Genomic DNA, 26,157 nt, shown 5'->3' with positions numbered 1-26,157 from the left:
TTAATGTTTCTCAATAAATACACATCAAATAATCATAATACAAGCGTAATAGCATTAAATAGGCTTCATACAATGAAAATCCTAACTGTATAAAACCCTAACTTAATTAACAATTGCTTTCAAAATTCATGGAATTTCTTAGCACTAACCTTAATTATAAGTCCTAATCAACCTCAATCAACCTTCAATTCACCATAACCTTGACTCTCCTTCTTGGCATCCCAAACCAAAATCCCTTCCTCAATTGGTTAACAATTCTTCTTCACTAATCTTCCAAATTTCTTAGAATCCTTGCTTGATTTCTTCAAATCAAGGCTTGATACAAGGTTTTTACTTAATTTCCTATAAAAATTATAGAGAAATTCATGTGTTTAAAGCTTGGAAAATTAAGCTTTAATGGAGAAAAAGAGAGAGATAGACAGAAAAGAGATGGGAAAAAGAAGATGATGGAGATGAGATGATGGTGGTGGTGAGGTGTATTAATGAGGTGTCCCCTTAATTAATATTTTTGTCTTATTTGTTATATAAATATCTAAATAAATATAATTATAATTCTAATTCTAATTATTACAATGCAACAATTTCATCTACGTCCTCATTAAATTTCTATACTGCTTTCGGTTAATTAAATCCCATTCCAATACATCAATCTCACTTAATTTAATTGACATTTCGATTAAAAGTTAACTTTTCAAGTGAATTGACCAAAATACCCTTCATCGGGTTATAGTCCATCTTTTTTAATAACACCGATTAAGTCCATAACTCGATGGTCACTTCAGTTTTTATTCTGCTTATCTTAATTAATTTCCATCTCTTTTTTTTTTTTTTTGTCTTCAATCTGGCTTTGAATAATACTATTTACAGACCGGAAATAGTACTATTCAGAGCTTGAAATTCTCGAGACATTATGTGATTTGAGTTTGATACTACTTTTATACTTGTACTACGTATGGGTATATGGGCATGTGCTAGCTCCGATTAGTTATATATAAAGATAGGTGTTAGTCAAGATGAAATCCATTACCCTAAGTAAATAGGAATAAAATCCTATGTCCATTTAATTGTTATTGATGAATTCAAGTTCCTGACCAGTACAGATAGACTTAGTCAGAAAAGAGTTTCTGATAAGAAAAGTCTTATTAATCAAGAATTAGAATTAAAAGAAGGACATATGATTCTAAGCATAAGAGTTTGACATGAACCATGAATCTAGTTGGAATCGGGATTTTGTAATTGAGAGATTTTAGTACATGATACATATGATCAAGGTTCATGAATTGGAGAATTAATTCAGAATTAATTGGGTAGTCATAGCACATTATGCTAGATGTCAACTATAACTTATAAGAACTTAAATGAAAAGGGAATTTCATTTGAGTTTGGAATGATTTCAATAACATTAAAGAGTTAATATTATTATCATTGCCAATTAGTAATGAACCTAGTCAGTCACACATATAAGAGCGAGTTGATCAAAGCAAAATTAATTTGATTAATTAATTAAAGGGTTTAATTAATTAATTAAATTAACAAATTTAGTTTGTAATTAGATCACAGAGTCCCAAGCATGACTTGAAACTAAATTTACTTATGGAAGTATTCAAGTTAATATTTAAAGTACTTAAATATAAACTTGAAAGATTTAGATTAAAAAAAGAAAAATATTATAGACTTGGTCAAAATTTTAGAGAGTTTGACTTTTCAAAGTTTAACACTTTGACTAAGGTTAACTTGGTAAAAAATGGAGGCTTATCATTAATTAATTAGTATTAAGAATACTAATTAATCAAGTTTAATTTTCTTAATCAAGATTAAGGAATGACATGTGGACCAATTAAAGGTTGAAAACTCATTCAATGGTTGAATGAGAGATGGACACATGTTAAGTTGATTTTAATTAAGAAAATTAAATTGATAAAAAGAAAAGTGTTGTCTTTCTTTTTATCTCTCCTTGGCTAAAGCTTCATCCTTCATGAAAGGAGCTTCTTTCTTTCTTCTTCCTAGCAAGTTTCAAGATATTTAAGTGTTGAAATCTTGAATAAAAAGGTAAAGAAAATGTTTCTCACCACTTTTATACCTTGTAACCAAAGTAAACTCCAAGGAATCTCTTTCCACTCTTGGCTACCCCACTTGGAAGAGAATTAAGAAGTTTTTGCTTGGACAAGGTGCTTTGTTTTAGAAGCTTGTGTGGACAAGTTAGAGAGCCAACACTTAGTGGCTTCATTACCCGGATTAGGTGTGTGAATATGATTCTATGCCTATTGGGTGAGTTTTTCTCCAAAACCCTAATTTGATGAATTTGGGAATTTTCTTCCCTTATGGAAAATTAGGCATGTTAGCAATTGATTGGGGACTAATCTAAGTGTTTTACAACAGTATAAAATATTTATATATGTTGCATGAAACTTAAGCTTTTGAAAATTTTCAAATTGTTAATCGTGCACCTATTAGTGATTTGTTCCAACTTTGGTGCAAATTTCCTTCATCCTACTAGGACAGTCACTGGTTCATACATGTGCATTGATTATAGGAAGCTAAATAGTGCCACCAAAAAGGACTACTTTTCTCTTCCATTCATTGACCAAATGCTAGAAAGGCTAGCCAAGCATTCTTATTTCTATTACTTAGATGGGTATTCGGTATTTTTCCAAATCCTAATTCACCTAGAAGATCAAGAAAAGACCACATTTACTTGTTCCTATAGTATTTTTGCCTATAGGAGAATTTCTTTTGGTCTTTGTAATGCTTTAGCTACTTTTCAAAGATGTGTTATGGCTATTTTTTTCTGATTATATTAAAAACATTATGGAGAGTTTTATGGATAATTTCTATATTTATGGAACCACTTTTAATGAGTGTTTAGCTAACCTGTCTAAAGTGTTACAAAGATGTGAGGAATCAAACCTAGTCCTCAATTGGGAAAAATGCCATTTTATGATAAGAAAGGGCATAGTTCTTAGTCACCTTGTGTCAGAAAGAGGGATTGAAATGGACAAGGCAAAGATTGATACAATAGAGAAAATGCCACCACCATTATTAGTCAAAGGAGTGCGAAGCTTTTAGGGACATTCGGGCTTCTACAAAATATTTATTAAAGATTTCTCAAAAATAGCTAAGCCGTTAATTAACTTGTTAAATCAGAATGTTCCTTTTTAACTTTGATGATAGCTGCCTTGATTCCTTTTATAGGATAAAAGAAGCCTTAATTCTGCACCAGTAATGCAACCACAAGATTGAGAGTTACCATTTGAGGTGATGTGCGATGCAAGTGACTATGTAGTAGGAGCAGTACTTAGACAAAGAAAGGACAAAAAAGTCTATGCTACCTATTACACAAGCAAAACACTTAATGACACACAGGTTAATTATGCAACTACAGAGAAGGAACTTCTAGCAGTAGTGTTTGTAATTGACAAGTTCAGATCCTACTTTGTTGGATCCAAAGTTATTATATACACATATCATATTGCTATCCGATGCCTCTTGAACCAAAAGTAAGCAAAACTGAGGTTGATTCGGTGGATTCTTCTTCTACAAGAATTCGATCTTAAAATTAAACAGAAAAGAGGACCAAAAATGTGGTAGCAGACCAACTCTCTAGACTCAAGCAGGAAGATACAGTGATTTCTACTGAGGACCTGCCAATTAATGACTCATTTCCAGACAAGCACCTCTTAGCCATCTCTCAACCCTTATGGTATGCAGATATTATTAATTATCTTGTATGCAGAGTTTTACCACCAAACATGTCCTATCAGTAGAAGAAGAAATTTTTACATAACATAAGAGACTATACTTGGGAGGAACCTCTACCACGTAAGAAATGTAATGACAGGATTTTTAGAAGGTGCATATCAGAGAAGGAAATAGAAACTGTGCTGTAGCATTGCCATTCATCACCTTATGGAGGACACTTCAGCACATCTAAAATAGCAGTGAAGATATTACAAGAAAGGTTATATTGGCCAAACTTGTTCAAAGATGTAAGGAACTTTGTGTTGATATGCAATCAGTGCCAAAGAATAGAAAATATTTCAAGAAAGAATGAGATGCCACTCCATGGAATACTTAAAGTTAAACTATTCAATGTTTGGGGCATAGACTTTATGGGTCCATTCCCATCCTTATTTGGCAACAAGTATGTCCTTATTGGTGTAGATTATGCATCAAAGTGGGTAGAAGCAATAGCCTCACTAACAAACAATACAAGGGTAGCAATCAAGTTCCTCAAGAAATACATCTTTACAAGATGTGGCACACTAAGGGCAATCATTGGTGATGGGGGGTAGTCACTTCTGCAACAACCAGTTTGAAGCTTTACTAAGGAAATATGAAGTTACTCACAAAGTGGCAACACCATACCACCCTCAAATAAATGAACAGGTGGAGATTTCAAATGGGGAATTGAAAAGAATCCTTGAGAAGATGATAAATTATTCAAAAAAGACTAGTCCCTAAAATTAGATGATGCACTAGAGGCCTACCGCGCTACCTTTAAAACACCTATTAGAACCACTTCCTTTTGCTTGATGTATGGGAAGGCATGCCATCTCCCTATTAAACTTAAGCACAAAGCCTATTGGGCAATTCAAACCCCTAATTTTGACCTAAAGACTACTGGAAAAAAGAGGCTTTTACAACTCAATGAATTAGAAGAGATTAGACAAAACGCCTATGAAAATGCAAAGATCTTTAAGGAAAGGACCAAAAGCTAGCATGACAAACATATCACAAGAAGAGGAATTAAAGAAGGAGATCCTGTCCTGCTTTTTAACTCCAGATTGAAGCTATTCCCAAGAAAGCTAAGGTCTAGGTGGTATAGCCCCTTTAAGGTTCTATAAGTCTTCTCACATAGAGCAATAGAAGTATGGAGTGAAACCTGAAGAGCTTTTAAGGTCAATGGCCAAAGGAGCAACACACTCCTTTAGCAATCCACCTGCGTAGCAATGAGCTAAGAAGAACAGTTAAGCTAAAGACTTTAACAAGCACTCCTTCAAAGGCAACCAAAGACTCTAAAAGTTTCCTTTAAGTTAATTTTGTTTTTTTTTTCTTTAAGTCTTTTAGGGATCTCAAACTCTAACTTTGGACATTGTAGGTAAAAACAAGGAGCAGAGAGGAAGGAATGGATGGAGACAACGAGTCAAAACCACATAAGAGAGAAAATTTCAAAACCAAGGAAGTATTTATGTTGCTAACCTCTATTATGCATCTCATTCATACATTTAAAAATAAGTTAGCATTGAAACCTGAAGAGATAGGGAAAGGTAAGCAATTAAAAAACATTAAATTTTGATCCAGGAATTTACACTAGGTACCCTATGCTTTTAAACATGCCTCTTGTAACCTATTGAACATAAGATACACACACACCAATACACTCTAAAAAGTTACGCAGGGTGACCCGTGCAAGGACACACAGCCTATGTAACCAAGGAAGGAAAAAAAGAATGGGAATTTTGAGAAACAGGAACTTACATGGGGTGCCCCGTGCAATGCTACACGGACTCGTATAAGTTGTTGGGCTCAAAGAGAAGGAGAAAAAGGGGGGCAAAAGTTACACAGGTCTCACTCGTGTAGTATTACACGGCCCGTGTAACTTGCCCAACTTCAAAAAAAAAAAAATTAAACAGAAGATTACACAGGGCGACCCGTGTAGTGACACATGGCCAATGTAAAACTTAGCAGAGGGTGTATTGAAGAGGCATAAAATATTTCATGAAATGACATGCCCACCCCTTTAACTCCTATTTAAACTTTACAAAACCCATTCCATATATATAAAACCTCTTTTTCTTTAAGAATCCCTTAAAAACTCTCCCTCTTTCTTGATTTCCCTCATAAAACCCTAACTTTTTCTTCATTCTCTTTCTCCATGGCTCCCACAAAAAGAGCAGTAGGAAGGATTGCCTCTTCCTTAAGGGGAAGGAATGACTTACCATCACCACCCCAGAGAGGAAGAACCAGGTAGGCTAGACAGGAAGAACCCCAACCCCAACCCCAACCAAAATTTGCTTTAGCCTGACAAATTCAAGAATGCTGCGCATAGAGATATCTATGCCAGACTGAACAACAGAAGGATAATATCCACTAAATACATGGATACAAAGTTGCTACAACAACTAGGAATTGAGGAGGATGTGGATAGATTTTTGGACAACATCGGGTGGACACGATTTGCCCAACTACGCTACCTGATATATAGGGACACTACCCTAGAAGGCCACCCTTTAGGCCATAGATAGGGGAGACAAGGAGAGGATAGAGTTTTGGCTACTGGGGGTGGACAGGGCATGAACATGGATAAGATCAACGTTGTTTTTGGATTCAATAGTGAGGGACTTCAGGAGATCCCTCAAAATAGACTGGAGTATGACAACATTACTTTTTGGAGCACAATTGCCCCCAACACTGAGATATACAACTCCAATCAGTTCAAGTTGTCAGGGTTAGTAAACCCAGCATTGAGATAGCTGTACAAACTCATAGCCCATACCATTATGGGGTGCAATGATAGCTTAGGCATGGTCAATGCTAATGAGTTATTCTCCTTGTGGTATATGGTAACTGACAGGAGATGCAGCACCAAATATTGTTTATGCTAGCACCTCAAAAGGATTTCTCATCAAGCCATTGGTCACATAGTGGTGGGAGGCCTCATTACAGCACTTACCCTGCACTACAGGTTCATGCTAGCTCATGTTAGGCTGCGCCCCATCCCAGGTACCACCAAGATAGATCAGACTATCTGCATATCCATTGAACTATGCAAAAGAGTAGGGGACACATGCTTACTACTCAATGCACAGGGGAATGTCATCCCCAAAAGGCCATCACCAGTAGTAGAATAAAGGGAATCTTCTAGAGCACAAGAGCAAGTACAGGAGCAACAACAATAGTAGGAAGAGTTAGACCCCCTCCTTGAAGGATCACTAGACAGGCACACCACCACCTGTAGACACTGTCCTCACATACCTGCAGATGGTGGAGATAACCATCAAAAACAAAATGAGGACCCTAAAGACTACCATTTCAAACAGGATTAGAGTCATAGAGGACAGTCTCTAAGAGGCCCACAACAAACTGGATATGATCCTTGAGAGATAGGATGAGGGGGTACTTTCCTCGCTATCACCGATTTTCTAAGCATAGAACGGTAGACTAAGACGCATTTTGATGCATTGTACAGGCTTAGGCCTTATTCTCACTAATTATATAGTCTAGTTGGTTAAATTTTGCGTAAAACTTTGCTCCTAATGCTTATATGCCTTGCTTAATACATATTTACTTTGCTAATATCTTGTCTTTATTGTTTTATCTTCATTTGGCATGCATAATATGTTGCCATTGAGGACAATGCCAAATTTGAGTTTGGGGGTGCATTCACGCATTACATTTCATCTTTTATTATTTTGCATTGCTTTATTATACCTCTATCTTACTTGTGCATCAAAATCCAGAAAATTTTTGAAATTTTTAAACCTTTTCAAGAATTTTTATCTTAGAATTATAACTAAAAACCTTAATAAGCTAATAATTTATCTCTCTTGAAAAGAAAAATGGATGTAACTAGATAGGCAAAAAGACTTCAATATATTATTTTTGAAAAATTTAATTGCCTAAGTAAAGTCAAACTAATTAAACCCCTTCAAAGCCATTAGTTTATCACATTAGACTTATAAAATTAGGAGAAAATTTTTAAAATATGAACAAACCTAAATATGCCTCATGAACCTTAGAACATATCTCTTGGACCTATTAAGGCAAAATCCTAGCATATGCCTGATAAAGAGATGATTAATGCATTCTTTTTTTATAAACTCATTACAACCTTAACCACCCAAAACCAAAATTTCACCCCTTGTAGCCAATTTGAGCCTACATTTATTTCCTTGTATGATTTTTGATAATTCACAACATTACCCTAGCCCCTAACCTAAACACTTATCCTATCCTATGAGAAAGCTAAAGTGCACAGGTGAAAGGTATGCTAGGCGTATAAAAAAAGGGATAATATGGAAAGAGGGTGCAAAATTCATAAAAAAAAAAAGTGTAAGTGTGTAATAAAAAACATTGAAAAATTGAGTTTGGGGGTAAATACTAAAGGGACATAAATACCAAATTAAGAAAATAAGTAAAGAAGTCCCAAAGTGAGCAACAAGCAAGCATACTTGGCACTAAAAACCAAATGCTCCTCCTTTTCATGTAAAAATAGAAAAAAAAATAAACCTAGTGTATTTGGAACCTTTACACAGTAATAACCCTTATTTTGTATTCCCTAAAACCTTTTATTGGGAGCCAAGTCACTACCCTCTGGCACTATTACAATTCTTTTAAAAACCTTTTGATCTTTTAAAAGATATATGCTACATTAGTGGAGATAAGAAACTGAGGTATGCCTATGGGGATGGAAATATATCACCTAACTTCATCATAATCATCCATAATAGAGGCAATTTTAAGAAAATAAGTATTTCTCAAATATATCCTAGTAAAATAGGTTATTTATGACTTATTAATGGCCTTCCAAGTGGAATGATTGGATAAAACTCCATGAGGGGGATCAAATTCTAACAGGCAAATGTTGATGTCTCTATGCCTTGAAGATAGGGAAATTGGTATGAAGGCTATAGAGAGTTCAATTATATATAAGTTAAGTTTTTTGTTATGTTTTTAAGAAAAATCAAATACCTTTATGAGTTTTAAAAAGCTTTGTTTTGCTTGAGGGCAAGCAAAAGTTAGAATTTGGGGGTATTTGATACACTTGTATCATGTAGGTATTTAAGGCACTATTGCATTACATTTAGGTAGTCAATTGCATGCATATTATTTTGTTTTATTAGTTTTTGTTAATTTTGTTAATCTCTACTTAATTTAATATTTTCTATATCTTTTCAGGTGTTTTAAGGAAGATCCAAGGCATGAAAGTCGATTGGATAAGTTTGGGAAATAAAAAAAAGCAAGAAGGATTGACGTATAGCATTACACGGGCTATGTAAGCATGGAGCTGGACCCGAGTACGCGAGTCATGCAACAGACCTTGTGTAACTCACTAGACTTGTGTAACCTTCTGGCTGTCAAAACCTAAAGAACCATGGAGAGATGATAGTACATGGGCCGTGTGAATTGCCCTGTGTAACTTTCTTACCCTCATGTAACTTGTTGTCTCCCTCATGTATGAAAGCTTAAGTAGTCCAGAGACTTACATGGCCTAGGGCCGTGTAGTGGCAATAGATAGACTTCTATTTCGACATGAATTCCCTTTTACTCATTTCGAACAGACTTCTAAGGCTTTTAGGACTCTGAAACATAACTCTGAGTTACCTGATATAAATATGAGAAGACAAAAACATGTAGGGGAGTTACTCAGAGTTAGATTACATGCAAACCCTAGTTTTCTAAGCAATTTGGAGAGAATCTGCATCAAGCTCTAGGAGAAGGACTCTCAGCTGAAGTGTCAAAAGTTCAAGGTTACAGATCTTTATTCTGGGTTCTTTTCTTATATTTCATTAAATTGTCTTATGTTATTTTATTTTAATTTTAATATATTTGTTAAACGCACTATGAGTGAGTAGTTTGTTTAATTCTAGGATTAGGAGAGTAGCACTTTTAATTTCTATTATGGATATATACTGAGGTTATTTAATAGATTTGAGTTTTGTTCTTTGATTTAATATTCTATGTTCTTAATGTATGCTATGTGTTGGTACCCACTTAGTGATGATATAAGATACTAATTGAAGAACTAAAAGTTTAAGATTACTATTAAAAATCATAATTTTGAACCTAGGAAATCTAACCTAGAGATAGGTTGTCCTTTGTGGAATCTCATAATTAATCAAAGAGCTTAAAGGGTTTTAATTAAGATTGATCGTCATGAAAGTAGGGCTTAAAATACACCTTAGGTGCCTTGAGAGAGGACTTAAGATATCTTAGAATTAATTTTCATCAAAGTAATAACTCTCAATCTATTAAATAGGTGAAGTTAAATCCATAATAAAGTTGAAGTGTGAAATCTTAATTTTGAAATTGTTTTGGTCAATTGATTTCTAAATTTAAGTTTATTGCTTTGTCTTCTTTTAATCCTTAGCATATGTAGTTAGTTTAAAATTAATCTCTCAACATATTTGGTAGTCTAAACAGTTAAAGTTGCTGTCTAGCTTGATACTTACACTTATAAATTCTTCATGGGAATGATACTCTACTCACTACTATATTACTTGTTTACGATCCGTGCACTTGCGGGGTTGTAAACCAGCAAACACAAATCAATGAAGAAAGTCCCTTCGCACACAACAAAAATAAATAAAGAGACAGTGGATCCCCTTAATGGAGACCTTTGTTAGGTGTGATAGTGATTGAAAACTATTAAGTAGTAGAGAATATGAAACTGTAGATATGCACACCATCACCAAATTCACAAGCTCAGCATGAAAACCCAATTTAAGCATTATTTGTTGGAGAAAAGACCATTAAACTCGGTCATATGCTTTGCTCGTTAATAGTTTGAGAGCAAAATATCCCCGATAACTTTTAGTTTTGTTTTCCTTGTATTAGAATAGCTCAAAAGCTACTAGTGCATTATCTTGCGCTAATCTACCCGGAACAAAAGCACTTTGGGATTCATGGATAACATGTGGGAGGATGGATTTGAGCCTATTTACTATATTTTTAGTGATGAGTTTGAAAATTACATTACATAAAGCTATAGGGAGATAGTCCTTTGGAGTTTCAGGATTTTTTATTTTTGGAATCAAGACAAGAAAGGTTTTATTTAAAATTGAAGGATCAACTTGCTTATTAAGGACACTAAGGACAACAGATAAAACATCTGAACCTACAATATGCTAGTATTTTTTGGAAAACAAAAGCAAGCATACCATCAGGTCCAGGGGCTTTGGTTGGATGCACTTCAAAGGACCGAGAATTTCTTCCGCTATGTACGGTCTTGTTAGTTGATCATTCATCTGCTTAAATACTCGAGGATTGACTGAATCAATTACCTCTTCTACATCCACATTGTCTCCTGTAGAGAATAAATGTGAAAAATAACCAACAAAAATCTATTCAACATCCTATTTGTAAGTGACCCATCTACTAGTTGCATCCTGAACACCCTCTCCTCTTTCATATTAGCCCTCTAATGAAAAAAAAAATGTATTCTTGTCCCCATCTCTTAATCAATTAATTATTGACCATTGCATCCACACTGTTTCCTCTTCTTTTAAAACTTGATCCAATTCCCATTCCAAACTTCTCATTTCCTCCACCACACTGCTAGACCAATCTAATGCTTGCAGCTGCTCCATTCTATTCCTTATCCTAGCTAGCTCCATATTTATGTTACCAAAAGTGGTTCGTTCCAATCCTTGACAGTTGCCCCACACACTTGCATTCTAGTACTGAACTCCCTATATCCACACTTTGTTCATTTCTGAGCAATTATAGATTCACAATTTGGTTAAGATGCCCCCATCTTTTCAAACCTAAACACCTTCTTTCTTGACCGAAAATTATAGTCAACACTCTATGGAACAAGAAGCAGCGAGTACTGGTCAAATTACTGTCTTAGAAAATTGTGAAAAGTCATATCTCCAGAACAAGAATGCCAATACGTGTTCATGAAGGCCCTATCCATGCGTTCTTAGATATTTGAATTGCCTGATTGACCATTTGACCACTGGAACCCATATCGAATAGTCCACACTCTTGGAGAGTGTCATGAAAAATTTGCATCGCTGAATGAGGCTATGGAAGACCTTTCTCACATATGGGCTAAATGCCAAATAGACTCTTTAATAATCCTGTTGCTTATAGAGTTGAACTTTTTAATTATAATCTTAATAGAAATCCCACTTAAGTAAAAGTGAAATTAAAATAAGAGTAATCTTTTCATAGGAAATAATCCTTTATTTAATTGAGAAATATTCCTCTCATTCAAATTAGGAAAATGTATTTTCCAAATTCTGATAATATTTTGAGTCAGTGTCGACACCATATTTTGGCCGACCCCCAGAATCAATAAACTTCGAAACCGATCCCCAGCACTAAGTCTCCCTTTGCTAGCCAATTACATTTCCGACCTCTCCTTGCCATTTAACCATATTTCTGATCTCTCTTCACAGAGAATTGAATCAATGCTAAGTCCTCGTATCAGTTAAAGTCTTACCGGTCTCTCAAGTCACTCACCAATCTCTCAAGCCAATTGTCAAATTTCCTAACCAGTCAATTACATTCCCGATCTCTCCTGTCAAACAAAATTGAACCAACACTAGATCTTTATGTCACCAGTTTCATTGCGGACCTCCCTTTTAAAAGTTTAGGAATAATCAAGGTTCCAATCCGGTTTAATGATGATCCCGATCTTAAATGTTCAAGCCAAATTTCCAATTTTAATCAAGTCCCCTTGAGCGTTGGTTCCCTGCCGATCTCATGCTTATTGTGTTTTCCGACCTCTTACACTTAGATTAATAATTACTTTTAGTTATTTCAATATACTCAGACAATCAAGTGTTTAAATAATTTAGAGATTTTTCGATCACATTCATTCACTGGACAAAAAGAAGACTTCATTTCATATTAAAATTTATACGGGTCATTCGGCTGGAGGATCACCCCCAGCTTGATCTACATTATGCTCATTTCCTCTCTCACCCTCAGCCTCCTCCTCACTATCCTCACCCTCACCCTCGGGAGCCAGGCTGCCATCCAGGAGAAGTCCTCCTCGGGGTAACGCTTCTTGAGTTCAGCCAAGAGATCCCTGTGAGCATTCACATAAGCACCGGCCACTCCTGTCACCATCTTTTCTTCTTTCGCCTTGAGCTCCTTAGTAAGGTGAGCGATGTGAGCAACTTCATCGGTTCGAAGTGCTTGAATTTCTTCCAGAACACGGGTTCGCTCGGCCAGAACACGGGTTCGCTCGGCCAGAACACGAGACTGCTCGGCCAGCTTATCCTCATAGAACTTCATCCGCCCCTCAATTTGAGATATGTAATCCTGAGCGGATGAGAGTTGGGATCGGAGAGAAGACACCTCGTGACCCATCTTCTCGACTTCCTTACCCAGGCGATGAGCTTTCTCCCGAACAATGTGCTGGTTCACCAAGCACTCCACGTTCAGGCTCATGGATCGGGTCAGGATGTCATCAAGGTTGTCCGGGGACAGCCTATCCCGGTCCTCCAGAAGGCAGATGGTGGATCCCAATACCTTAGCAAAACTTGGGTTTTCCCGAACAGTCCGGTTCTTCTCCAGCGAGTGGATCAGAACTTGAGCACCTCGAGAAAGGGGCCTCACAGAAGGTTGAGAAGGACCCCCTTCTGAGCTCGGAGCAACTGGAGGAGGTGGAGGCGGCTCTTCTTGGCGAGGGGGAGATCGGACCACTTCTATGACCGGAGGTCCAGAAGGTTGAGATGAGCCTCCTTGAATTTCCCCGGGCTCATGCCTGGGTGTCTGCATTTCCTCAGCTCGCTTCATCTCCCGTACCTTCCGGGAGATCTCCCTCTTTCGCTTCCGGCTCTCCTTGGAAGCTTCGCCGCTCGCCATACCTGCACAAAGGAAAGGTCAGTGAGATCGCTAAGGTTCAAAGATCTGAGATATAGAAAATACCGAGGCTGAGGTTAGAAAGCTGAAGCCCCCGATCTTAGCCAGTGAGCAACTGCATAGTCCAATGATGCAGCTCGGCAGTCACTGCGTCTAAACAAGAAAATTTCTCCCTGCTCGCCTGGTCTTTCAAATCCATCACCATTGTGCCCTCTTCCCTATTCAGGGCGAGGTGCTTCTGAATTAATGGACCCTGGTGCAGCCAACTGTGAGGGAAACCCTCAAAGCCGTTCGGGATTTTGCTTCTCAGGATAAAGAAGCGGTTCTTCCAATTCTTCAGGGAGGAAGGCAGATCGGTAAAAAGTCCGCAGTGGGGTTTCGCCTGGAAAAACCAATACTTGTTGTCCTTTCGACCAGTTAACCTATGAAGGTCGGCGAACACCTTGGCAGTAGGACTAATTCCCTTAGCTCGGCACAGGCCTCGGAAGGCTATAAGGATCCGCCACGAGTTCGGGTGAACTTGGGCGATGCACACTTGGTGAAATTTCAGAACTTCTTTGAAGAAGTCGTCTAAAGGGAACCGCAACCCGGCTTTTAACTGCTCTTCGTACACCATGATCATGTCATTCCCCTCAAAGAAGTGATCGGCTCGAAGATCGCCGTGACACTTAATGAGTTCGAATAAATCAGGGTGAATGTTGTATTTTTGGCTGAACGACTGTAGGTCGGTTTCTTGAAGAATGGAAGGTAGCTCGTCCATAGGGAGGTTTTCTCTCCCTGAAGGATGTGTTCGCTTCGAAGATGTGCTTGCCCCTGAGCTGGGGCAGAGGCCCTAGTAGGTTCAGTCCGAACGCTTAGTCCGACCACCTCTACCTCGTCGGATGACCACGAGACCTGAACGGAAGGGGGGCTTGCCGCTCTCTGACCCTCGACGCCGCTCATTTTCAAAGGAAATAAAGAATTTAAACTAAAAAAAAGATCAAAGCCCTTACCGGAGTCTGATCGGCGTCGGAAGATCTTGAAAATTTGAGAGGATTTTGGAATCGCTCGCCAGAGTTGAAAATGACATAAGGAAGCAACTGGCTAACCCTTCCCCTATTTATACCCGGCCGAGCATTTAATGCTCACGGTGTCCCAAGCGACGCATCGGTTAACGAGATCTGCCAGCCTTTTCTGACACGTCTCACGAATATTCCAAAATCCAGTACTAGAAGAGATCGGCTAGTTACAGTTCGGTGAATTAAGTCGGATATTTGGAAGTACGGATTGGTTAAGAGTCGTTCAGGTAGGGATTGGATCGGGTAAATACTTCAGAGATCGGAAAATAATTAATGCAATAATAATAAGATGATAATCGACAAAATAAAATCTTTATTTCCAAAAGATCGGATTACATCATTTGGGCGATCTCTAGGGATCGGATTACATTAAAATTGGACTACATCATTTTGATGATCTCCAGAGATCGGATTACATTGAAAATAAAATACATCATTTGGGCGATCTCTAGAGACCGGTGGAACATCCCATCTAAAGGCTTATGTCAAAACCTAGTCTCGTGGCTGAGTCAAAAGATGTGTTTGACCAGGAGACCAGCTGTTGACATCGGATAGATGTACAGCTCAGATGGGGTGACTATGACTCCCATGAAGATGAGAGACGTCGTCATCGATGTTACCGCTCGAAACCGAGCCGCTGTCGGAACACCCAGTGCGGAGAGGAGCCAGATGAACGCCAAGGGGCAGTCGCTGGTGTTAAGGGGAATATTAGCAGTCTTCTCGCCCGAAATCAGTTCGCCGTTTGTATCGGTCGAACGATTCGAGGTCAATAAGATCGAGGTCCTTGATCCAGATCGGTAAGTTAGTCCGGTTCTCTCACGGTCATTAAGTGCAGTCATCATAATTTCTCGTTCACCGGGATCGTAAATTTTCAGTCGGGGAATAAAGAGGTCCATCGGAAAGGGATCAAAAGCCACAATCGTGGCCGGAACTACTGCCGGAGCAGCTAGAACAGGAAAGTAAGAAGGAAGAGAGGAAAATCGAATGAGGAAAGTCTCTTCTGTCAGGGGTATATATAGGGGAAAATCGGGCATTTATTGCTAAGCAGAAAATGAAGCGGACGCTTCGGGAATCGAGGGGAATTAATGCTTTGACCGGACCGGGCCTGATTAAGGGAAGGATCGGAATGATAGAGATCGGAAGAGGGGAGACCGATATGAAAGATCGAAAAAGGAGCGTGTTAAGAAGATCAGAAAAGAGGAGAGATCGGAAGGCAAAGAGAATAAGACAAATCCCAATAACCATCGTCAGAATCAGAGCCGAGGTAGTTAAAGCGTTGCAGACGAGATCTCCACCGCACGCCTGAGAATCGCCGTAATCTTGTGAGCGCGAGTATGTCATGTGATCCTGTACATCCCAATCTCCACCGTTGATCTCACTTGTAAGGACGAACCCGGAGCCCTTGGATCAAGGGAGAAGACGACAAGACCAGCGCCTTTCACTCCTAGCCCTCAGATCGCCCCGGACAAGAGGATTTGGGACCGTCAGATTGAAAGAAGAAAAGGACAAATATTCTGAAGAATGATCTCAGCCGTTCATTTTGATTCTCTTTAATTCTTGAGCCTCGGATCATGTCCTTTGAAATCTTAACCCTCCATCTCCCTCAAGATAGATCCTGACCCTTCAGGGGAAGCACCCGATCCCTATAAATACCTGCATGAAAAACTGTTCAGGGGAGGGACGAAAAAAAAATACAAAAGAGGTGGTAACTATAGTGGAAAAACTCTGAAAAACTCAATTCAGCTCGTTACTCTGCTATTTTTGAGTTTTCGTAAGAGAGACTTTTGAAACCAGTTTTCTAAAGTATTTTCTTGCAAAGGGATTATTGAATACTGAAACTCTCCATTTTCAGGCCATTCATTATCTTGTGACACTCTCACTTTCTGTCTTCATTTTCACCCCGTTGTTCAAGCTTAATTTCGTTCAAACTCGGTTATTATTTTGACCTGACTGCATTTTAGCGAAGAATCCTTTATTTTACGCAGAACCTTAGTCTTCATGCCATCAGTCCTATTACGTCTCGTAATTTCATAGTGAGTTCAATAGATCCGGCTCCTTACAGGTAAGTGCTTATATTGCTGTTTTCTCAAGTGCTCATTTTATTTTACATATTTCCTTCGTTTTTACGTTTTTTTTTTTTTAATTTTCACCAAGTCTACATTGCACGAAGAAGGTTATTCCCGAGTTCATTTCTTTGTTAATTAGTCCTTTCTTTTGCTATTCCTTATTACCTCTAAATGCAAGAGTTCTAGTCTTGAGTAGCATGTGAGTAGTTGGATAAACTATAGGTAGCTGAATCTTAAGCGTTTCTTTAAAACAATAAAAGGTCTGAATAATAAGTCAGGAAAATAGTAAAGTCGAATCGCCAGAACAACACAAAAGGTGGTCGGGTAAAAGCCATAAGGCAGAACGAAACTAAATTTCAGTTAGATAAACGGAACAGATCGGGCAACGCCTGTCAAATGTTACTGGTAAGGCGAACACATAGGAGATCGGAAAAGTTCGGTCCGGTATCCTCTGTCTAATCACGAGGAACCAATGAGTTAAAAGACCCCTTTTTGGTTCACGGCATCTTTGGATGTCGGACCCTTAGTCTTAGGCTCCCACAATACACGTAATTTCAAGAGGTCGGATAAATCCTTATCTGACTCCCATTCGAACAAAAGAGATCGGAGGAGAGTTCTTATCCGATCCACGACCCAAAACTTTAATAAATATCCAATAGAGATCGGAGGAGAGTTCTTATCCGGTTCTCAATCAAAACTTTATTAAATATCTAAAAGAGATCGGAGGAGAGTTCTTATCCGATTCTCAATTAAAATTTTAATAAATATTTAAAAGGGATCTGAGGAGAGTTATTATCCGTTTCTCAATCTAAAATTTCCATAAATATTTTAAAAAAAAAAGAAGAGATCGGAGGAGAGTTCTTATCCGATTCTCAATTAAAATTTCAATAAATATTTAAAGAGATCGGAGGAGAGTTCTTATCCGATCTCAAATCAAATTCCAACAAAATAATCCAAAATCGTTACACGACATCGGTTCACTAAGGTCGTCTCATTTACTTGTGTATCTGGGTAATCCGAATTAGTGAAAAATCAAATATTTCCCCTTTTCTCAAAAGGGTTAACATTTCCCTTCGAACCCTCCTAACTACCAACTCTAATTTATAAAATGTAAGGTTAAATCTGCTCACCCTCATTGAGGGACGAGGTGGGGTGCCTAACACCTTCCCCACCCGTTTATGGACCCCGAACCTAGAATCTCTGTATTTAAAGTGGTTTCATTTTAATTTGCATTTCACAAATGGTTTTCTTTGATTTCCCTCAAAATCAAAGTGGTGACTCCTCACTCTTTCCCACTTCAGTGAGGGTTCGTCCAGGCGACCGCAAAATACCTTGCGACAGTCAGGATTTTCTATTTTTCAGCTTATAAAGGATTTTCTATTTTTTGACCTATGTAAGCTCTAAGAAAGATTTATAGTCTTCCAAAATAAAATTTATAGAGTAATTTTTATTTATCCATATAATTACTTTTTAGGAGGGTTATAATTCATAAAAATTGAAATTTTATTCACTGAAATTTTTTAGAAAAAATTGCTTTTTTAATCCAATAATCCATAAATTATATAAATAACATATTCAAAAATTATATAAATTATGTGTATAATTTATACTTGTTCCATGAGAATTTCTTACCTATATCAAGGTGTACAAACACTTGACCAATAGAAAATCATATCTATATATTTTTATAAGAGATCTAACATGATTTTAATTAAAATGATAACCAGTGATTAGCTCGTTGTATATACCCCTAGGTAAAAATTACTCGTTCCATCAAGGTTGGACTATTACTTCCAAACAACCATGCATGCGCGGCATTTATTCTTAATCGATAATTAGACATTAAAGAAAAATTGCTAAAAAAATTCAGTATATATTAAAAAAAATCTGGGAGTTGACTGACAGTTTGGTGTTGCCTTCGAAATGGATAAAAATGAATCAACGACAAGAGAGCTGGAATCCATTAAGCATTCAAACTCAGGTTGTCCACAAGTAGTGGCAGAAAGGAAGCATAGTTTCGTCGCAGTCACAACCATCTTCAGCATTTGAAGAGTAAACATTAAGAAAGTGGTTCCTTTTCCTCGTAATCAGATTTGCCATCAGCAAAACAGTTGGTTTCAAACTCTGATTCTTCAAAGTTTGGATTGGTTGCTCCACACTGCAAGCAGAGATTTGTTTGGAATCTGCTAGGATTGCATTTGTTCAGTTCCTTTGGCATATATCAGCTTGACTCCACAACTTTTCATCTTTAATTTGTATTTCTCGCACTCGAGCAGATCAAAATTGTAGTTCAACAACTCTGCTGTGAACGTAAATGAGGCCTCGTTGACATTGTAACAGTTTTGTACAAGCTCATTATATAGATCATCTGAACAGGGGTAGTGATTGTACCAAAGGAACAGGTGATCTGATTCAAGGACGGTCACGGGAGGCAAATATTCAATAATGGAGAAATCCCTGTCGCCACCTTTAACATTTTTGAAATTGCATTTACAATTCAATAATATCTTTGTAACGATAACAGGAACCTCGAAACTCAGAACAGCAGAAAAGGCAAATCCCAGGAACATGGCATTAAAGCAACCAAAAGGGAACGTGGTGTCTATTGAAGATCCTGGGCTTTCACAGCTGAACCACTTTGGAATTTCTCTTCCTGGTAAACCAACAAAAAATTCAACTCCATTACAAAAATGTTCCGCCCTCTCCTTGAAAGTCTGCGTGAAAGATGATCAGAAAATTAGGTTTTAATGTGAAAGTGAGAAAAATTAACTGAGAGAAGCAGGTGAGAAAGGCAGTAAGAAACCGCATTGGCTTAGTGGTACTATAATCATCTTCAGGAGAGTGCAGTGTCATGTTAGTTGATTTGAAAAAAAAAAAAAAAAGACAAAAAAAAGTAAGAAGCTTACAGTGGCAATTTGTTCAATCCTTAGTCGTGCATCTCCTATAATGTTGCAACTTGCATTCTGGTCCAAATTTACGCAATTACTATAGTTGAATTCATAGTTTTTTCTCCCTGAATCTTTGGGTATATTAATATATGAAGTTGATGCTGTTGTTTTCATCAATGTACAATTTCCTGCTCGGAGCGTCTCTAATCGACATGGAAGCTCAGGCAAACCTTGAAGTCTTTTGCAGTTGTCTAGATTCAACTTTTCTAATGATGATAAAAAGACAAGGTCATCGGGAATTTCCACAAGTTCAAAGCAGCCACTAAGGTCAAGCCATCGAAGGCATTTCAACTCACGAATGCTGCCTGGGAGGCTCTTTAGCCGGTCACATTCCCCCACGCCCAACTGAACAAGAGAATAGAGACATTCCATTGATGAGGGCAATTCTTCTATTCCAGACTCATTTAAGTATACCTCTTTCATGCCCCTTGGAATCTCTGGAACCTTTTTTAAATTTGAGCACCAACAGAGACTAAGATACTCAAGATATTCTAGTTGAGTGAGGCTTGGAACACTCTTCAGATTTTTACAGCCATCAAGATCGAGAGAAGTGAGACTGCGGGCATGCTGAATCGACAGGGGAATCTCAATCAAACTCTTACAGCTTACAAGATTTATGCTCTTGATATTTGTAGCCGATGATAGATTTGGGAGTTCAATCAATTGTTCACATCTAAAAAGATCGAGATATTTCAACTTTTTAGGGAACTGCACACGGTGACAATGTTAAATTAGTTTTATTCATATTTTAAATTACAAGGTCTAATAGTTAAAAAATTCAAATCTTATAACAAAAAATAATTTAGATATTCCCTGCAATTTATATTATTTAAATATATATTTTTAAAATATTTTTTTAATTATGTACAACTTAGGAGTAATTTAAATATAGGAAAATTACTATTTAATCCTTTAAAATTAAAGAAAAATTATTATTCAGTTTTCATAGTTTTCAAAATTAACTAATTAATCCCCATTTTTTAAATAGTAATTTTCCTATATTTAAATTACTCCTAAGTTGTACATAATTAAAGAAAAATTATTATTCAGTTTTCATAGTTTTCAAAATTAACTAATTAATCCCCATTTTTTTAAAAATTCAATTAAAACATCCTTATATTTTATAAACTTAAACTCTTTGGTCTTTTTACATGTACAGAAAATATTAGTTCACTTGTTTTATCCTTAAATATTTATATTGTTTATCCCTATATTTTAACTATTTACAGTACTTAGATTCTCTTACTAAAGCTGAAATAAGTTGGTTAACATTTTCCTTAATAGAAATTTAACAGGATGAAATAGTTTGATTTTACAAAATATAGGGGCATTTTAATTGAGTTTAAAAAAAAGAATAAGTAAATAATTTTGATAAACTATAAGAACCTAATAGTAATTTACTTTAAAATTAATTATTTAATCCTCATATTATAAAAAATACATGATTTAGATTGTCACATTTCATTCTGTTAATTATTTGGCCTATCTATTTACTTTTATCAATTTAACAATTAGTCAAGTGACTAAAAAGCTGTCAATGAAGTACAAAAGTATTAATAATGACAAGGAACGAAAATGTTTATAATGGCAAAATTCAGGAATGAAAGTGATTATCATTAATTACAAAAGTTGAGAAAAATAGATAAAGAGGAAAAAGTATATGAAGAAATCAAAACTTAAGAACTAATCAATATATTTTTTAAAATATGAAAATAAAATTATTAATTTTATTATAATTTAGATACTAAATAATAAGTTTTCCTTGAATATATTAGTATAAGTTTGAGAATGGTAGAACTTTTCATACCTGATCTCCACTCCAAAGCCGTTTAATTTTACTACTCGGCAAATTAAGCTCAACAAGGTTCTCCGCGACATAGGTTGATGGCAAAAGCTCGCAAGGATATTCTTCCCAATAAAGTAACCTCAACTCGTTTGGAAGATACCGCAGATAATTTGAGTCAAGTATGAAGTATGCGTCCTCATAATTACCCCAAGACCTGTAAACTTTGAGGTATTTTAAATTGTCCATTCCTGAGAAGGCTGCCTGATCTAAGTGCATCTTTCCCATTTTAGAAATATTAAAAGATATGCCTTTGACTCTGCTCTTTCCCTAACAATAAGAGTAAACCACAAATATTAATATTAAAAGTATATAATAATAATAATAATATGAAAATTAAAGTTTCATTTATTAGAGACATTGTTTTTTAATATTTTCAAAGTGATATTCACAATTTATGTTTTTAAAAAACAATGTGGTTTAATCTATATATAAAGTTAGCTTGAGGTTTCATAATTATTTAATAATTTTTAATTGACGTACCATTAGAAAAATAATTTAATATTACTTTAAGGTTTAATTCAATGTGGTAAAACTGGATATATATATATATATATATGTGTGTGTGTTTTGAAAATATTAATAAAATTTTGAGGTATGTTTTTATCATATATGTTTTTATCATATATAAACTATTAAATTATATACTCTATGTATAAATAGAAACTTATATAGCAAATTTTATTGGTTAATTTAATAAAATAAATTGTAAATATGAGTTCCATTCTTTATTGGATAATATTTTTATTTTTTTATTATAGATTTTATACATTAAATAATATCTCAGCCTAATAAAACTTTTATAAATAACATGGCTAGATGTATACTATATTGGTTTCTATGTGTTGTCCAAACAACTCTCATATATATGATAAAAAAAAAAAAGGAAAAAATAAAATTAAAATTCACGGTTTACCTTATTTGTCGTCAACAAATGCCCAATGTCTTTAGCATTCAGTAATCTGCTACCTTCTTGTCGAGCAATATTTCGACCCATTTCTTGTATCAAATCATGCATTTCTAGTTTATTATGCACAATGGTTATCAGACACTTATCTGCCAAACGAATAATTCCCCAATTTACAGCAAGATCATAACAATCAACTAAAAAATTTTCCACCTGATCTTTGTTTTTACCTTTTAAGAAACATGCAATATCTAGAAATATATCCTTCTCACTTTTTTCCAATTCATCATAGCTTATTTTCAATATTTTCTGAATATTTGAGTCAGGAAATTGTTTTAGTTTATTCAATGCACTTTTCCATTCTTTCTGAGACCTTTTATATAGATGAGAACCTAAAACTTTGAGCGCTAATGGAAGACCTTGAGCATATTGTAGCACCCTTTCAGACAATTCCATATAATCTAAAGGGGGAAGTTTTTGCTTGAAAGCATTCAAACTGAGTAACTGAAGAGCATCATAGTGAGATAATTGTAGAACCTCATGTATATATCGTTCATCAACTTTGGTCTTAAACACTTGCAGATCTCTGCTTGTCATGATGATCCTACTTCCAGGACCAAACCAATTCCCATTAACAACAAGGCTGTCCTCATTGACGTCATCAAGAACTATCAGAACCTTCTTCCTTCGAAGCTTGTGCACAATTGAAGCAGGTAATACACTGGGAGTTTCAATATCTATATCTCGATCCTCTAGAACTTTAGAAAGGATGGTCTTCAGCAAAGAGATTGAATCAGCTTTCCTTAACGTTTCTCTAACATTCGCAAGAAAGCAACAACCATTAAATTTATAGGAGATGCGATGGTATAAAATTTCAGCACAGGTTGATTTGCCAATGCCTCCCATCCCCCAAATTCCTACAAAGCGAACTTCTTCTGATTCAGTGCATAATAGAGACTGAATTTGTTCAATGGATGATTCAATTCCAACAAAGCCGTCGGAATCAACTGAGGACATGTGGGACAATCTGCTTAAATTTTCTTTAACAGCTTTAGCAACTACCTCAACTAACGTGGATTCAGGCCTGGCATATAGGATGAACACATAGTCTGGTCAAATACTTTTTTTTTTTTGTATACTATTATAACTTAGATTAGTAAAACTTCTTTACGCATATAAATCAACAAGTATTAATCTCAAGTCTTTAGATTAACGAGACTAGCAAATATATTTTAGATAGAAGATTATGGATATATTTAGCATTGCTATTAGACCTACTATGAAGAAAAATAAATTGATTAAAAATTAAATTTAATATATTTTAACTATAAAATATTAAAATAATAACATATATTTTTATTCAAATTGTTTTATCACCCGCATCTAAAAAAATAATTTTTAAAATAATATTTTTTAAAATTATTTTTTTTACCCTAAACGCAATGCTTACATCAACTTACATCACCATATGTAGATCGACTAGCCTCTATGAAGTCAACCTAAAGAATGTGCAAACAGAGTGCAGGGAAAAAAGAAGTGGTACGTAAGATTTACCTGTATTCCATCGAATCCCACCCGGAAATCGAGGCTGCCTCTTTCAAAGCACTTCTCCACCTATGCACCTTGTACATGCTCTCTTTGTGCTGTTCTTCATTCACCCGAAATCCATCTCCGAAGATCCCAGTCTGTGCTTCAATATCAGATGGATCAACTCGGTAGAAAATGGGCAAAACTAACCGCCCCATTGTTTTCCTGCACTCAAGAATCTTCACGAGTTCATCCAAACACCATGGAGAAGAAGCATAACCTTTTGAGAAAACAATCACTGAAATTTCAGATTCTTCGATCGCTTTTAAGAGGGATGGTTCTATCTCTTTTCCTCTTTCAAGATCTTTGTCCATGAAATTGTTGATATTTTCATAAACCAAAGCTTTATAAAGATGGCTGGTAAAATTTTCTCGGGTATCAGGACCTCTAAAGCTAAGGAAAACATCAAAGATGGTCGTAGAGGGTAAGGTGAAAGATGAAGTAGAAACCATTTGGACAAAGATGGTTATGGTGGATATGGTGCTCTGTTTTGTATGGTTGAAAAGAAAAGAAAGTAATGGACGAAGAGATGACAATAAAAGCTTAGAAAAATTGCAAGAGAAGGAAGAGGAAAGGGTAAGGCTATTATTACAAATAAGAAGAAATGCTAAACTTGTGTGAGCTCTTTATTTTTTATGGGTAAATATCATAGGCGGTCACTTAACTCTCACTCTCTGGAGAGTGTTCTATAAATGTCACTAAACTTTAATTCTTTCATAAAATTCACTGAACTTTAATTTGATTTCATAAAAGTCATTGCGACCCGTTATTATAGATTTTCCGATCAACTTGCTTACATAGCATTATCTTATAAAGGAAATTACTTAACTATAACTGCCCTTTTCTTAATTACCCTTGGGTAAATTTCACTAGTGGTCGCTGAACTTTAAGGATAATTACAATACAATCACTCAACTTCGATTTCTTTATTAAAAGTCACTCAACTTTAATTTAAGTATCATTAAAGCCCCTATTACTAAATATTGCAAGTTTACAGGTTAACCTTAAAGTTCAGTTTAAAGTTCAGGTTAACCTTAAAGTTTCCCAATTAAGTTTATTAAATATCATTTTATTTTGTAAAACTAACTGAACTTTAATTTGATTTTATAAAAATCACTATAACTGGTTATTGCAGATTTTCTGGTCAACTTGTTGACCTAGTATCATTTTATAAAGGAAATTACTTAACTACCCTTTACCTAATTACACTTGGGTAAATTTTACTAGCAGTCACTGAACTTTAAGGGTAAATATAATATAATAACTCAACTTCAATTTCTTTATTAAAAGTCACTCAATTTCAATGAGTGTTGGGAATGTTGATATGATCAAGTTTTAGAGTGCTTTAGGGCAGCAAAACGCGAATTGCGAATTTTAGAAATTCTCATATTCGACTACCAAAAGCCCTTACTTCGACAGCTAAAGTGGCTATTGCCTCTCGAGGGCACTTGAAGTTCAGAACTGATATACTTGAATTGTATAGATGTTTTTAAGCACAATTGTATACTATCACATAGCATTTAGGTAAGTAATCTCATGCATAGTAGTTAATTTCATTAGTTTTCGTAATTTCTATTGTCAAGCCTTTAATTCCATATTTTCTGCATCATTTCAGGTGTTTGGATGAAGCCCCAGAGTATAGGAGTGCAAAAGGGAAGCTTGGAGAGGTCAAAAGACTCAGAACTTCTGCTGATACAAAGTACATGGGCCGTGTAAGCAAAGCCACAGACCCGTGTAACCTTCTGCCAGACAAAAGCTAGAGAGCTAGTGAAGAAACAAAAGTACACGGGTCGTGTAATTGGACCCGTGTAATCTGCAAGGACCCGTGTAAGTCTCTACCGAGCACAAACTTGAAGAACTTTCTGAGAACAAAAGTACACAGCCCGTGTAGCCAGCGCAGACCCGTGTAAGTCTCTGTGCCAATGCAAGACTCTGCAATTCCACTCTAGTAAGTTACACAGCCCTGAGCCGTGTAGTGACACACGGGCCATGTACCATGCGGTTGCCAGTTTTCAAACTCAAATTCCCACTCTTGTTTACCCATTCAAATCAGACTCCTAAGGCTTTTGGGACTCAAAATGACCTAACTTTAGAACAGCTATTATAAATAGAAAAAGAAAACATCCAAAGAAGGGGATCCTTTGACAGTACCTTTTTTTAGGAGTTTTAAAGAGACTAGCGACTCTGCACTCTCTAGCCGTCTTGAGGA

At 36.1% G+C, this 26,157-nt stretch overlaps 1 protein-coding gene across 1 annotated transcript; it reads right to left on the bottom strand.

Annotated features, from left to right (window-relative positions):
* Nucleotides 1-18,516: 18,516 nt before the first annotated feature.
* LOC110636797 (disease resistance protein RPV1) lies at nt 18,517-24,537 on the bottom strand. Its single transcript, XM_058138751.1, has 5 exons — nt 23,916-24,537; nt 22,371-23,445; nt 21,419-21,724; nt 19,570-20,319; nt 18,517-19,377 (listed from the first exon to the last, which is right to left on the bottom strand). Exons 1-5 carry the CDS (start codon nt 24,398-24,400, stop codon nt 18,850-18,852), a joined length of 3,144 nt encoding a protein of 1,047 aa, XP_057994734.1. The 5' UTR covers nt 24,401-24,537; the 3' UTR covers nt 18,517-18,849.
* Between the last annotated feature and the right edge of the window lie 1,620 nt (nt 24,538-26,157).

The sequence above is a fragment of the Hevea brasiliensis genome, chromosome 16 (genome assembly GCF_030052815.1).
Source record: "Hevea brasiliensis isolate MT/VB/25A 57/8 chromosome 16, ASM3005281v1, whole genome shotgun sequence".
NCBI lineage: Eukaryota > Viridiplantae > Streptophyta > Magnoliopsida > Malpighiales > Euphorbiaceae > Hevea > Hevea brasiliensis.
Note: the sequence above shows the minus strand (reverse complement) of the source record. Positions and strands in the feature narration are given on the sequence as shown.

Coding starts and splice junctions, on each gene's coding strand:
- LOC110636797 (XM_058138751.1), bottom strand. CDS start 24,400: ATGGTTTCTACTTCATCTTTCACCTTACCCTCTACGACCATCTTTGAT. Junction 21,725..22,370: donor ATTTGTTGACGACAAATAAG/GTAAACCGTGAA, acceptor TCTTATTGTTAG/GGAAAGAGCAGAGTCAAAGG. Junction 20,320..21,418: donor GGCTTTGGAGTGGAGATCAG/GTATGAAAAGTT, acceptor CACCGTGTGCAG/TTCCCTAAAAAGTTGAAATA.